General features: G+C 42.1%; 2 protein-coding genes across 2 annotated transcripts; one reads left to right on the forward strand and one right to left on the reverse strand.

The window, feature by feature from the left end:
• The first annotated feature begins 2,043 nt into the window (after positions 1-2,043).
• On the forward strand, positions 2,044-8,154 carry TMEM221 (transmembrane protein 221). The gene is made up of 3 exons (XM_053465748.1): positions 2,044-2,536; positions 4,231-4,316; positions 7,235-8,154. Exons 1-3 carry the CDS (start codon positions 2,250-2,252, stop codon positions 7,840-7,842), a joined length of 981 nt encoding a protein of 326 aa, XP_053321723.1. The 5' UTR covers positions 2,044-2,249; the 3' UTR covers positions 7,843-8,154.
• Positions 8,155-10,239: 2,085 nt separating this feature from the next.
• On the reverse strand, positions 10,240-16,075 carry BORCS8 (BLOC-1 related complex subunit 8). The gene is made up of 4 exons (XM_053465753.1): positions 15,988-16,075; positions 15,477-15,589; positions 15,330-15,394; positions 10,240-10,903 (listed from the first exon to the last, which is right to left on the reverse strand). The coding sequence occupies exons 1-4, from the start codon at positions 16,022-16,024 to the stop codon at positions 10,792-10,794; spliced, it is 327 nt and encodes a 108-aa protein (XP_053321728.1). The 5' UTR covers positions 16,025-16,075; the 3' UTR covers positions 10,240-10,791.
• Positions 16,076-16,476: the final 401 nt, after the last annotated feature.

Consider the following 16,476-nt stretch of genomic DNA (forward strand, 5'->3'; position numbering starts at 1 on the left):
ACCTAATTCTACCTTTTTTAACTTCTTAACTACTGTTGTACCAGTGTTTTTCCTCCAAAGTCATCTTTTGCCCTGATGTAACACGCCTCTGCAGTCACAATTCGTAGGTATAAAGTTAGGGGTACGGCAATTGTATACTCATGCACCATTGTTATTTGTAAATAGGGAGGATAGATCCTCTAAAAGTAATGCTGTGGTAAAGCCTTTCAAGTTCTGAGGAACGCGCAATATCTATTAATGGACATGTCCAGCTTGTTAGACAACCGTGTACCAGTTGCCTGCCATTTACCGTAATTAAAAAAGGCCTATTTAGGTAACATCATATTCATTCCATCTTTGATTTGTGGAATTTGAAAACCTTGAAAAGTGGTTTTATCACTATAGCAACCGATGGAAGGACCCAAGCATTGTACAATACATCATACCACCAATGTGTACTTATAGGAACATGGAGAGTCTTACCTTGGACCAATTCATACTTTTATGCTTCAAGAGAAATCCATAATTTAAAGCGTGTCAGTGCTGTATATTGCATTGACCAACATGAACTCACAATTAGAGCTAGTCTACCACGTGGAACCCCAGGCCAATTGCATCTTTGTAGCCCCACCACTCATAGTTAGGAAGCTCAGACTTCTCATCCCACCCCAGTGCATTGCGTAGGCTTCGGTTGCACCCCTAGCAGGTGCTTTATCTACTTCCACACATTAGAACATTTTGCACGTTAACCATTTGGCACTAAGACTACGCACAAGAACTGCAGAATGTGATAAAGAGTTTTGGCTCTGCATTCACCTCTACGTTCCTTACTTAATTGGTTTTGCTTTCATGCATTCATATAAAATCTTGTATTCTGTTAGCACACTTCACTTTGCCATCTTGTTTGAAGCATGCGTTGGTAGATGTGGACCAAGGCTGTCCAATATGCATTACTGAAACAGTGAGTGATGTAACGTGTACATCTTCGAGCTCCTTATAATAATTATTACCTTCTCAAATAAATGAGCATGATTGGAGGATTACTTTCTGTGTGAGTATAAATCTACGTAACGTAAAAAAAGATCAAAGATAGTCATCATGGTGTAAGTCGAAAATTTAAAATTTGAATGATGCAGACAAACATTTTGCTGGACCCTGGGGGACGTTAAGCAGTGAAAGAGGTTAAAAAGAAACGGTTGAAATTCCCGCCCCTTACCCCCTCCTTCTCCACAAACAATACAATTCAGGGATTCTTTCTTTTATCCTTCTGGAAACTGCACAGTTTCCAAGAAACTAAGAACCAAGACCTTCTTTTTTAGGAGAGCCTCACACTTACCACCACTATCCTAGAACTCATATTTCACAAATGTTCCTAAAGAGATTTTGAAAGGGTGGCAGATCTCATAGGAGAGGAATTATCAGGGGTAAGAAACTTTAGGGTGATCGAGACATTTCAATTTGTGTCTTTGAAAGAGACAGTTGGGGAGATGGAGGTTTTGTGTTGTTGGAGGGGGTTACAGATATTTTAAGTTTTTTTCCTGTAAAGTAGCTGGGCTGATTTGGAATCTGAGTATATCTGTTCTTAGTACCTGTTGCCAAATTGTCTTCTGCTTTTAATGTGATAGTTATCTGGGATGTTGTTTAGTCAGAAACTTTGTTAGTAATAGAAAGTATTTTTTTATGTGATATAATGTTTTAATTACGCTTTACTAGTGGTTAATCGGCATATTTTGTACATTTTAAAGGATATATAATATGTAAAGTATATTTTTTTCTACTGACATTTTTTCATCTTATTGACAAAAATAATTGTTGCATTTTAAACTATATTAGAAATCTGCATTATTCTTTTTTTTTCTAATTGGTTGTTTTACATATTTTTTTCTATATTTTTTATGTAGAAAAATTTGGTAGCAACTAGCGTTATATGTAACTACATGTACATGTTGCTTTTTTTAAGTTATTGAACAAATTAATTTTAGCTCATTGTGTTTTTTGGTGGTGGTGTGAGGTGGTCAGGAAAGGTCCGACATATAAATAGGTTTATGGTATAGCCTAGGAATTTAAGATTGCTAGACAGTCCACAAAGACTTTTTGAGATTGCGCTTTGGAAAATTATTTTCAGAGTCGGGGTGAGAAGAAGCGGTGTTAGCTATTTAAGAATAATATATTGTTGGACAAAGGGTCTGCATTCTTTTCTTTTCTGGACCATTCATTCCAACATTTGTTTTGGTGGTGAAGCAGAGTGAAGATTGCAACAGAGATAAAGCATGCCTTCCCATTACAGTCAACAGTCATTAATTGTGCTAGCCCTTTTTGGGGTACTGGCTGCCATCATGGCATCTCTTTCGGCCATCCTAATCTTCCAGGTCCAGTCTACTGCAAAACAGGGAGAACATGCAGCTGGACTAGGCACGGAGGCTGGTCGAGTCCTGTTGCCAGCGTCTGTTGTGTTGGCATCTTTGTGTCTTGCCCTGAATACAAGTTGCTTTCTGCTGTGTCTGCTCCACTCCTACTTTACTGCTGAAGTATGCCGAGAAGATCCAGAGTCAAGGAGGTAAGTGCACGACGAGCAGGTGCTTGATCTTAAAAATGACTCTTACTCTTGTTATTTATGACTTTACAAGTAATAATGAATAACCAATCACAAAGATTGTTTATATAATTAGATACTTTTGCACCATTTATAATTATTTGGGAGCTAGCTGCCATGGGACACTGAGACACTTATGGGTTGAAGGGGTTTGTTGCCATAGCAGTACAAAAAGAAATAAGGTGATTGATCTGGTTTCTACAGATCTTATTCTACAATGGTCTGACGCCATCCAATCAGTGCTTAGTTGCCAACTGTCCTGAGGTCTCTGGCCATCTGGCTCTGCATTGAATGCGCATGTGCAATGCCTATTTCAAACTGGCTTTGAGCATCCACTCCATGGGAGAAGTGTGACATCACAGCTCTGGCCGCAGCATTCATTGAGAGGCATTCATTAGTTGCCGGTGCACTACAGGACCTTAATGGCAGACTTTGAATTAATTAGCAATATTATGCAGAGCACTGCTCAAGAGAATAGAAATGATTTTCCATTATATCAATGCCACATTTTGCCCTTTGCCTGTAACATCCTATATAATTATATAGAAGTACACACATGCTGAATTTCTTACTAGTGAAAAGTCCCAGGCGTGCGCCTATATTACTTTATGCCTATGTTATGGAAAGCATATTCTAATCCAAGTATTAAGTTATAGGGAGTCTAAAGCTTGTGTTTTACATATAGAACAGCTTTGCTAGCGTAGACTAATCGTGAACTGGCTCGTATATCAAAGTAGTGTCTACGGGAGAAGGAGTGATTATATGTACTGAACAAGATACACAGGGATTGTTAAGAAGCCAGCTTCACAACATAAGGGCTCCCGCCAACCCCCCTTAGGAAGGACATTCTATTCTTGCATTTTAATGGCCTGGTCTTTGCCTCAATGAATGTCTGCCCCAGATTTGAAATGCTAACTCTTTGTTCTGATCTGATCCCTGATAACAATAGCTCCACGTGAAGCATCTTCTAGCACGTCGGTATTTTCACAGGAATTAACTCTTGGCAGCGACATAGACTTCAAACATTTTAAATAGGTCCGATTGCATGTTCTACATAATACAAGATTCTGCTTGGCTCTGTTTCCTCAAAAATCAATACTTATACTTTATATAAAATGCATTGGCGTTAATTTTGCATGGATACCAATGCATTTTACTATATACAGTACAATATGTGCATGCATTGTCTTTTCTTGCGACAGAAAAGTAAACTTCACTCTATACAAGCTTAACTGCCATTGAATTTAATAGGAGCACTACCAGGGGCCATCTCATAACATAAGTGATGCCAACAGCTGAATATGCGCGGCCACAAGCTAGATTTTATGCTTACGTAGTGTTTGGCCAGGCATATCCAGCCACATTGTAATCTTCTGTCTGTTACACATATAGGAGTGAGAGTGTCTTTGTGTTTCTGTTGTGGTGTTAGCATTAGTGTGTGTCAGCATATGGTGTTAGACTGTCAGGGGTGAGCCTAGGGTTAGTGGCAAACTTGAAAGGGCAGTGTGAGGCCCCCATTCTCGTTAGACTACCCTGGAGGAAAGTACATCACATGACAGGGGATGTATTTGCCTAAAAGTGGGGTAACTGGCAAAAGCGGGAAATGCATATGGGGGGGATTTTTCAAAATCTGACATTTTCTATTGTGATTTCTTTAGGGGAGAATGGTTCCTTTTGGATAACCGGAGTGTTCGGCAGTCTGCTGTTTGTCTCTTCTGCCTTGGAATCTCACTGTATTTAGCAGGTGAGGAGAGATTGATATGTGAAAATGAAGTGCCAAGATTCCTCTACCATTTAATGTCACTTTAAAAGAACAACAAACTAGTATAACATATTAATCAGGTTTCAAAATGTTAATGCTTTAAACTGCTGCCACATGCTGAGATGCAGGATTCCAAAACAGTCTTCACTGAGAAATTCTGGGTAACTAAGAAAAAAATGCAAGAGCAACATTGGTGGCAGATGTTCAAACCTGGGAACTCTCTGAGTTTGACCCGGAGTCTCTGGGTGAGGCCCTGCTTCCATAGGTCAGTTTCTGCTTTCTCCAGACAGGGTAGTGGTGTTTGGCCTCCCCTACTAAAGATGTCTGGTGCAAGCCCTGCCCTTGTATGCTACTAGCCCCATCATGAAGCTGCTCATCCAGAAGTGAAGGACCTCTGATAACCTACTGTGGGCAGTTCCCACATATGGATGCTGAAAACCATACCTGGGAACTTCTGGGCTCCGGCCAGGACTGAACACTGATGTCAGCGGGCGGTCCCGCTGATGTCGGTGGGTGGTCCCAGTGACATTAATGGGAGTTCCTGCTGACGTCGGAAGTGTTCCCTCTGACGGCAGTGGGAAACACCCCCATTTAAAAGAAAAATGGGCGGGGAGCGGGGCGTGTCAAGACCCGGCTCCCCGGAGGATTCGGGTCTTGACCCGGAGAGTTCCCAGGTATGCTGAAATCTATAAATCTTAAAGACTTAAAACAAGAGTAAAATTTTTTTATTGTTTTAAGTGTTGGATTCAGCTATTCACTAATCACTGTCAGAACACCTGTACCATTTTTGCTTACCAGCTAGCTGTTTTTGTAACTGCTTATAAGCAACCTGTTGTAAACGTATTTCAGGTTTACCATTTAAGATGAATTTACACGGTTAAATGTTTGTTACAAAAATCTGATTTCCTTAGTGCCTAGAGTTTTAGAACTGTACATTCAGAGCCGGCCTTAGGTGTTCTGGCGCCCTGTGCGGACTACTCCTCTGGCGCCCCCCCATCCCAAAAAAAGAAAGGAATAAAAACTTGTAACAAAACCCCAATCACGATATACTACGCCAAACATTGATGTGATGTAGGCCTACCACTTCATTGTCTGGCTTAGTAGTAGGGATGCACCGAAACGAATTCTGGACTGAAACCGAAAGTGCAGCATTTACCTGGCCAAAACCGAATATGACCCCCCCACACCATAAAAAAATCTAACACTTTTATTTAAAGTAACACACCAAAATAGGTCAAAACAATTAAATAACAATATTATATATGATTAACAGCAATCACATTCCTATCATGCCCAGGCATACTCAGATTCCAGGATGTACTCGCAGACTTGGCATGATAGGAGTATGATTGCCCTATCTACCCCTTCTCACTCCCTTCTGCCCTATCTACCCCTTCTCACACCCTTCTCCCTATCTACCCTTTCCCTCTTTGAAGTTCACTTACCTTTCAGGAGTCCTGCGGTGGGGGTGCAAGGCCTCTGCCTCCCAGCTCTGCCACTGTATGGAACAGTATAGAGTGATGGGAGTTATGATGTACTTTTAGAGCATAATTAGATCATGAAAAAGACATTGGGAATGGTACAGCATAACACCCATCACTCTCACACACTTACCAATCCACACATATACTAATCCACACGTATACCAATCCACACGTATACCAATCCACACGTATACACTAATCCACACGTATACACCAATCCACACATATATACCAATCCACACATACTAATCCACACATACTAATCCACACATATACCAATCCACACATATACACTAATCCACACATATACCAATCCACACATACACTAATCCACACATATACCAATCCACACATATATACCAATCCACACATATATACCAATCCACACATACACTAATCCACACATACACTAATCCACACATATACCAATCCACTCTCACTGAATGCTTTCCTACCTTTCCTCTTTTCTCCTTACAGCTCCTTTTCCTCCTCTTCGCTCCTCTTCTTCAGTTCTTCTATCTTCTTCCGGGTCAGAGGGCACGGACAGTGGTGGGCGCGGCTTCAGTGTTGTGCGCCGGGATCTGACAACAAACCCCGGCGCACAGCAGCTGTTGCCGCGCGGATCACAAGGGAGCGGTATCGGAGGTCTTTAACAGACCTCCGATACCGTTCCCTTGCGAGCCTGCTCCTCCAGCGGCGGACATATTACTGTCCGTCTCTGGAGGGGTGCCGGGTGCCCCCCTGATGAGCGGCACCCAGTGCGGACCTCCCCCCCGCTAGGTACGCAACTGGCGGCAGCGGAGCCCGCGGCGGCGGCGGACCGCGCGGCGGTGCCCCCTGGAGTGTGGCGCCGCCCCCTGGAGTGTGGCGCCCTGTGCGGTCGCACAGGTCGCACACCCCAAAGGCCGGCCCTGTGTACATTGCTCTATTTATGTCATGGGCCACAATACAACAGTACCTTGTTGATGCAATTACATTTTTCCACAAAGGAATCCAAAATGTGTGCATGATAAGGTACACTTCAGATACACACTGCAGCCTCCAGTACCGGACCGAGGCCCGACATCCTCCTTAAAGAGGAAATATCCAAAAATAAAAATAGCGAGTGCTCCATTGTGAAACTCGTATCCCATTACAGGTTAATTTTCTTCATAAGGTCTATAAAAACACTGGACTTCAGGAACGTAACATCATTTGGAGTGGCTAGTGATGATATTTGTTATGTTATAGCTCATACCAGAATAACCAGTCCTTTTATTGACTTCTTAACTATTACTTGCTGTAGGATGCATGGATTTCTTTTGAATCTGGCTATTATACGATTAGTTATTGTTTCTGCTAGTTGATAAGCTAGGCAGCTTTTTTTTGTTCTCAATGCCTGCAAAGCGAGACTCATCAAATCTCTTGTCTCCACAGCTCTGTCGCTATATATGCTAATTCTGTTTGAAATCGAGACAGGAATCGCCAGTTCCTGTATCCTGACTTTGGGTTCCATTTTTATGATAGTCACTGTAACCCACACTCTTCACAAGGCTTCCCAGACTACTCATCACAGCCATGACCAGCTGCCCAGTGCTCTCTTCGAAAATGACTCTGCTCATGGTGGTGACCTTAATGATTCAGTTCCTTCCAGTGACCTCAATAATGGCAAAGAGGTGTCTCCAGTGCGGCCTCGTCCTGAGATCCACCGTGAGTTTTCCTATCCTCCTTTTGTCCAGCAGCAGCAGCAGCAGAAACAACAGCAACAGCAGCATCACCTACATCAACAACTGCAGCATCAGCAAAAACTACAGCCTTTTTCCCCACCTCTAGGCAACATGACTAATGTGCTAAACCAGAGTGATAATGCAGGTCACAGGAATGGAGAAGAGCGTTATAATATACCCAGGATGCAACGAACCCTTTCTGTGGAGTCTGGCCTTATGCAGCCTAACTCCAAACCATGGAATGGAGTACACCAAGAAATGAGAACCGTGATGTCAAGAAAACCAGGAGTGGTGGGCAAAGATTCCACATTGGTATAAAGAGCCACTCAACCACTTAAAGATTAAGCCCCATACATGGCCAAAGCATAGACATCTTGTTACATCTATAACTCTTGTACAACTTGTTGGGGTTTTCTTACACAAATATTAATACCATTAATTAAATTAGGTTGGAACACGCAATCTGGCAAGATGATCATAATGTTTAATAGACACACTCCAACTGGCGCCAGATGCGTAACACTATGGAATTCCAAAGAAAACGAACTCTGGAGCATAACTTTGGCATGAAAGGGAGCAATGGATGTTCTGAGGAACTGAGCTTTGGCATATTGTGTTCACCAGGAGCCACGCAATAAAGTAAGCACAGCTGCTGCAAACCAAGGATATATAGCATGATATGCATCTGGTACTCTTTATCAGGTGAGGGATGGCAAGAGGATCAATTACCACCAAGGCTGCTATGACTATGGCCACTAACTGAAACTTCCACAAACGGGCACCAGGGTGCTTTTGGTGCAACAAAGGCAGCCTTTAAATAATGACTGGATCCTTTCTGTGCTGTAGTGATAGGCTTTGCATGTTTCCATTCCCTGTAAATGTGTAGATAGAGAACATTGAGTGGTTTGTCAGCCTGATGATTATTAGAGCTGATTAATCACTGGGCTACTTGGCTGGAAAGCACCCAGGGCTGAATGCTGCCAGTCCTCCCCTGCGTATCAGACACATCAAAATTCTTAATGCCTGGCAGCAATGTGGTCAGGGACAATGCCACATTTTAAACACACAAATATACAAACTGGTTGTGTTTTTTTGTTTGTTTTGTTAGGGGGTTTAAAGGTTTAGGGGGTTTTGTATTAGTTATATGTTTTCATCAAATAAAAGAGATGTGACAAAACAATGGCACCTTTGTCCATAACTAGAGATGTTGCTGTAATGCATGTTGTGTATAAATATGTATGTCGCAGAACTATTTTATGGAACAATATCTAAAAAAGGGCCGATTGGTAAATTGGGTTCAATTTTACTAGACACACCCAGGCATCATTACTGTGGACCCTGTTGAATCTAAACATCAGTAGAACCCGTCTAGAAAAGTGAAGTAGTCTATTTGGTTAAAAAAGCAGCACATGATGCCATGATCTAAAGAAATTCAAAAACAGATGACAAACAAAGTCAGTGACATCTATCTGTCTGAAAATGGGTTCCAAAGCAATTTCAAAGGCTCTGGGACTTCAGCAAACCATTGTGAAAGCCATTATCTACAAATGGTTAAAACTTGGAACAGTGTTGAACCTTGTTAGAAGTAGCCTTCAAGAGTGCATCAGCAACTCATCTAGGAAGTCACAAAAGAACCCAGACTTACATGTAAACTGCAGGATTTGCTTGCCTCAGTTAAGGTCAGTGTTCACGATTACGCAATAAGAAAGAGTCTGCAAGAATGATATCCGTAGGAGAGTTTCAAAACAAAAACCAGTGCTGAGCAACAAGAACACAAAGTCTCATCTCACAATTGCCAGAAGCTTTGATGATCCCCCGTGGCTTTTGGGGTAATATTCTGTGGCCTGATTGGAACTTTTGGGAAGACATGGGTCTAGTTACATTTAGCAGTTTTGACATCAGGAAAAAACAGGCTAGACTAGAAGGGTTGAAATGTTCAACCACTTTTAAATAATTGTCTCTCAATAAAATATCTGTAACTAGTCAATTAAGAAACATGTAAATCAATCCTCAGAGGCATTTTAAATGTTCCATTAAATAAACCCATGATGCCCAGTATTGGTTAAAATTCTGGATGTCCACAGCAGATTCAGTTCTGGCTTAGTGGAACCACTCCATAAAATGAGGATGACCAAATATATGAGATACGCGCTGTCACAATCTCTGCTCAGACATTTACGGAATGGGATTTACTAGACTTTAATAAAAAAAACAAATGCAATAAAAATACAATGGTGGAACAGAGCTTTCCCAATATAGTAACACAGTATGAACAAACTAAAAAACACATTTACATTACACTGAACAAAGCTTGAATGGCAAAATACTAAAAGGGGGCGTTGGATTTAGGTTTAAACCTCTAATAATGAGAAAACAGCTTGTTAATAAAGACATGTTGTACTTACTACAAAATCCACTAAATTACAATTGGCTTGATGTCATTTCTTCCAAGAAGTCACAAATACAGTCCAGAAAGAGAACACAACTTTAGGGCTTTTTCAAGTATGTGGGATTTTTGCAGCCGAGTTGAGGATTTAAGTCCACGACTTCATTATGCATTATGAAGGGCCAAACATGTCAGGCTACTCCTAAAGAAGGGGTGTTGTGGCCATGTATAATGCACTATTTAATCTTTTAATGAACCCTCATTTGGGGCTGGCCATTCATAAAGAAGGCTGAAGTCATGGACTAAATTGTGCCTTTAATAAAAGCAAACCGAGAAGAGCCATATGTTCACCTGATGCTACAATATAAAGTGCCATAGCGGGAACTACATTTGCCCCATTAACACATTCTTGTCAATCCTAACTTACCTTGTCATACTTTGTATTTGTTCTTATTGTCACAACTGTATATATTTGTGTAACAAAATAAACCATCCTTTATCAGTGGATAATTGATGCAAAGTACTCCCAAAGTATATTGATTATCTCTCTCAATTCATCTACCTTACAGACCCAAATGCATTCCTTTAGATACCAAAAATTCTCTATATGAACCGTTTCTATAACTCCCTGGAATGATCCATATACACGGTGTAAATTTACTTCCAATGGTTGGATATATTCCCCTGTCTATAACTTCCAAAGTCCCACAATAAAACGTTGAAAGGCATTTCTTGCAGACACACAAATCAAAGGAATATAACTGTATAGTTAAGTGCAGAAGCAGTCAAGGGTTTTTTTTTTCTCATTTTTTTTGTGATGAAAGCCCCTCTTCTTGGTGTTCAGTGCTGATCCACGGTGCGCAGGGCAAATTCACGCCAAGCTACCTTCGACCTTGCACGGCATTCAGTTGGTGCTTTAAGTTGGCAGCCCGTTTCAGAAGCCCCTCGATGCTCTTGAAATGCACACTGCTAAATGTCATACTGCGGACGGCACTTAGGGATAGGAAAAACAAGAACAGTGTTGAGATGGAAGAAGATCTACAACATTTAGCTCACTAACAGATGCAGATGGGAAAAAATAGACCTGTATCTCACCTGCTTCCTATCGAAACAAAACATCTATGAGATACTACCAAAAGGACCGTGTAAAATGACTGGACCCAAATAGCAAGGGAGAAATGCTGCTTTTTGTTTTTTCATTTGGTATTTTCAGCACTATATTTTGTAATGTAATGCATGTTTTGCCTTAAACTAGGCATCTTTCAAAAGTTTGTCCTGGAAATCTTGCAAGTAGCTTCCCCGAGAAGACATTTGCTGTACAATCTTGCATGCAATTTAATTTCAAATATGTGACAATTCTTTCTAAGATGGTTTTCATGTTTCCCGCCACATTACATTTATGTATACAGTGCCTGCAGATTGACACACATTAAGATACAAGGGAACAAGAGGGTTGTTCTCTTACGAGCAATTTGTTTCATATGTCTCACCGTTAGAAATATTAATTGAAACCCTGGGCTAGACCCAATTTCTCCCACATACCTCCCTTTTTATCTTCTTACTTGTTTTCTTTTTCTGCTTTCTTTAACATATCTAAAAGCATATGCCTGCAGACCTTATTCCGGATCCTTTAGCCTAACAGTGTCTGATATATAAACTTACTAGTATGTAAATATCGTATTTGCTCGATTATAAAATGACCCCCCCAAATTTGAATATTAATTTAGAAAAAGCCTGAATCTAAGACTACCCTATAAGAAAAAAGTTTTATTAGTAAATATTAATTCACATGTAAACTATTTTGTAATATTTAATGAAAACTATGATTGAGAAAAATGATTGTTTTTGTTTTTATTTCCTTTTATTTGCCAACCTACCCCCCAGTTATGCACATCTGCCCCCAGGCTTGCTACTCTGCCCCCAGATATGCCTTATACCCCCTATATGCCACTCTCCCTCCCAGATATGGGGCAAACAACCTCTGCTGCTACCGGGAATTCCACTGGGGCAGGCCCGGACTGGCCATCGGGCACACCGGGCATTTGCCCGGTGGGCCGGGCCACGGCAGGGCCGCATTGACTTAGGGGCTGATGGAGCTGCAGCTCCAGGCCCCTACCCTACCTACCGGGTCCGCCACTCTAAGGGGCCGGGAAGTCCCCACCAATGCCGGCCTTACGGGTCTGCAGCCGCACAGGGTATAAATTAAAACATCTGGGTTTTTTTTTACTTTATTTAACATCCTCCATGTTAAATGAAGTTTTTTTTAACTTTATTTAACATGGAGGATGTTAAATAAAGTTGGAAAAAAAACCCTGATGTTTTAATTTATACCCTGTGCGGCCGCAGACCCCTAAGGCCGGCCCTGGTGGGGGCTTCCCGGCCCCTTAGAGCAGGACCGGCCTTTGGGGTGTGCGACCGCACAGATCACTCAAGGGAGCCGGAGGTCTGTTAAAGACCTCCGATACCGCTCCCTTGTGATCTGCACGGCAACAGCTGCTGTGCGCCGGGATCTGACAACAAACCCCGGCGCACAGCAGCTGTTGCCCTCTGAACCGGAAGAAGACAGAGAAGACAGAAGAACTGAAGAAGAGGAGCGAAGAGGAGGAAAAGGAGCTGTAAGGAGAAAAGAGGAAAGGTAGGAAAATATTCAGTGAGAGTGGATTGGTATATATGTGTGGATTGGTATATATGTGTGGATTGGTGTATGTGTGGATTGGTATATATGTGTGGATTGGTATAAATGTGTGGATTGGTATATATGTGTGGATTGGTATATATGTGTGGATTGGTATAAATGTGTGGATTGGTATATATGTGTGGATTGGTATATATGTGTGGATTGGTATATATGTGTGGATTGGTATATATGTGTGGATTGGTATATATGTGTGGATTGGTATATATGTGTGGATTGGTATATATGTGTGGATTGGTATATATGTGTGGATTGGTATATATGTGTGGATTGGTATATATGTGTGGATTGGTATATATGTGTGGATTGGTATATATGTGTGGATTGGTGTATGTGTGGATTGGTATATATGTGGGGATTGGTATACGTGTGGATTGGCATACGTGTGGATTGGCATACGTGTGGATTGGCATACGTGTGGATTGGTATATGTGTAGATTGGTATACGTGTGGATTGGTATACGTGTGGATTGGTATATATGTGTGGATTGGTATACGTGTGGATTGGTATATATGTGTGGATTGGTATATATGTGTGGATTGGTAAGTGTGTGAGAGTGATGGGTGTTATGCTGTACCATTTCCAATGTCTTTTTCATGATCTAATTATGCTCTAAAAGTACATCATAACTCCCATCACTCTATACTGTTCCATACAGTGGCAGAGCTGGGAGGCAGAGGCCTTGCACCCCCACCGCAGGACTCCTGAAAGGTAAGTGAACTTCAAAGAGGGAGAGGGTAGATAGTTAGGAGGGGGTAGATAGGGAAAAGGGCGTGAGACGGGGGAAAGAGGGTAGATAGGGAGAAGGGAGTGAGAAGGGGTAGATAAGGGAGAAGGGAGTGAGAAGGGGTAGATGGGGCAGAAGGGAGTGAGAAGGGGTAGATAGGGCAATCATACTCCTATCATGCCAAGTCTGCGAGTACATCCTGGAATCTGGGTATGCCTGGGCATGATAGGAATGTGATTGCTGTTAACAATCATATATATACATATAATATTGTTTTTTAATTGTTTTGTCCTATTTTGGTGTGTTACTTACTTTAAATAAAAGTGTTAGATTTTTTTATGGTGTGGGGAGGTCATATTCGGTTTCGGACAGGTAAATGCTGCATTTTCGGTTTCAGTCCAGAATTCGTTTCGGTGCATCCCTACTACTAAGCCAGACAATGAAGTGGTAGGCCTACACCACATCAATGTTTGGCGTAGTATATAGTGATTGGTGTTATGCTGCACTATTGTCAATGTCTGGCTCAATGTACAGTGATAGGGATTACGCTGTACCACTGTCAATGTGTGCCTCAGTATATAGTGATAGGTGTTATGCTGTACCACCGTCATTGTCTGCCTCAGTATATAGTGGTAGGTGTTATGCTGTACCACCGTCAATTTCAGCCTCAGTATATAGTGATAAGTATTATGCTGTACCACCGTCAATGTCTGCCTCAGTATATAATGATAACAGTGAGAAGAGGCAGGGGTGGTAGATAGTGATACAGGGGGATAGATAGTGAGAAAGGGGAGTTTTGTTACAAGTTTTTATTCCTTTCTTTTTTTGGGATGGGGGGGCACCAGAGGAGTAGTCCGCACAGGGCGCCAGAACACCTAAGGCCGGCTCTGCCTTAGAGTGGCGGACCCGGTTGCAGTTGCGGCGGGCTTAAGGGGCTCTGCCTTAATGCGGCCATATTTTAAGGTACTAGCCTGGAGCTGCAGCTCCATCAGCCCCTAAGTCAATCCTGCCCTGCCACAGGCGCGGTCGCAGTTGCTGCTTGCTCTGGCAACAAGGTAAGTAGGGTGAGGGAGGGGGCTGCAGTGAGAAGGGGCAGAGGGGGGTTAGGTAGTGAGAAAGGGGGAGAGGGGATAGATAGAGGCGGTACATATTGATAAGTGGGGAAGGGGGTTACATAGTGAAAAGGGGGAACATAGTGAGAAGGGGCAGATAAGATGATGAGAGGGGGTAGTGTGAATGCGTATGAGAATGAATGAATAAATGTGTGGATGAATTGTGTGAATGCGTATGACAATTAATGAATTCATGTGTGGATGAATTGCTTGAATGATTTGTGAGACTGCATTAATGAATGTGTTAATGATTTGTGTGAATGATTAAATGCAAAGATGGTACATGAAGGGTGGGCTTTAACAATAAATAAATAAATAAATAAATAAATATGGGCTGCTCAGGCTTAAATGCCCGGGCCTATTTTTTGTCCCAGTCCGGGCCTGCACTGGGGCTTCTATGAGCACCGGAAGGTCACGTCAGAAGCCCCGGTGGAAGTGTCGGGTAGCAGCTGAGATTGTCTGCACGCATCGCACGGATGTTCACCGGCTGCCAGATAGGAGGATCCAGGTCTCCTGCAGAGCTGCGGGGGATCCTCCTCTCTGGCAGCCGGTGAACATCTGTGCGATGTGCGTAGACAACCTCCGCTGCTACTGGATGGTACTTCCGCCGGGGCATCTATGGTGGAGAACCGTAAGGTCATGTCACGCCGGCACTTCCTTATAGAAGCCCCAGCTGAAGTGCCAGCAGCAGCGGAGGTTGTCTGAGCGCATCGTGCAGACGTCCACCAGCTGCCAGAGAGGAAAATCCAGGCCCCCTGCAGCGCTGCATCTCTATTTGAGGTCTTATTATAAGACAACGAAAAAAACCTTGTCTTATAATCAAGCAAATACAGTACTACTGATTACAGATAATGTCATCACCCGATTGCAAAATTCATAGGTACCTGCATGCATACTCCACTGTGTATATTGATCCTTGACTTTGCTCCTCCCAGTTCTGCATATCAGCCTAAGAGACAGACACAAAAAGTCAATTTCTAACAATCATGCTCTACAGAAAACAGAAATACCTGCCACAGATGGCCTCTCACCTTGTGCTGAGCAAGTTCTGGAAGAGACCGGCGGACATGCTCCTGCAGTCTGTATAGAGCCACTGATGGCTCATTAGCAAGGACATACATACTCTCAGTAAACTTGTCTGTGACTGAAAACACAAAGGCATTTGATTAGTTTATTGCATGGTTTTAGGGCACTCAAGTAGTTATGCAGCAACACATATAGTAAATGTAAAGCTTCTCTTCTACCTACACCACCTAAGTGCAGTATCAAGAACCATAAATATTCAATTAGGTAAAAATGGTCTCAGATATATGTGATAGTTATTTAAGCCCTATGTGACCAATGATGAACCAGGTACCTCATGAAAAGATGTCCTTAGAGGACCAATGATGTACCTGGGAGGAAAAAGGGACAGAGAGATTTGGGACCGAGGAATGGTTAAGTGTTAGGTATGCACACAAATATTAATTAATAATACATTTAATAATACATTTACGTTTTGAAGTACCGCCCTCTAGTTTACATCCAGTGAGTATTTTGTACCTTTTTTCACCTTTATCTGCATCTCCTGCTCCTCCATTCTAGGATCGGTGCGCGTGCACCACACAAATACGTCCGGGCGCACCGAGTGAAAAAAGGTTCCGGAACAAACTGAACAACTACCGTGTCCATCGCCAAAAAGCGTCCTGATTTGCAGGGGTACAATGTTCTGGGTCTCTATTCTCCATAATGAAAACCTTACAGAATGAGCTCAGGTATAATACATAAACAACCGTGTAATCTGAATAACTGCCTCAGCGTAAGAAAACATTCATTATTATTATATAATAGTAGTGTTTTGTACATACATACCACCAAATTATATATAAGAAGTACAAAACTTAATACCCTATATAATATATATAAAAGGGTATCACGTTTTGGGCTTCTTATGGAACAGTAAAAGTTGTTTTCTAACTATGTTTACGAAAAAGCTACCTGGCCAATGACAAAATTGGTTCTATCTACCAATCAGAGAGGGGAATGTGATTA

The sequence above is a fragment of the Spea bombifrons genome, chromosome 1, assembly GCF_027358695.1.
Source record: "Spea bombifrons isolate aSpeBom1 chromosome 1, aSpeBom1.2.pri, whole genome shotgun sequence".
NCBI lineage: Eukaryota > Metazoa > Chordata > Amphibia > Anura > Pelobatidae > Spea > Spea bombifrons.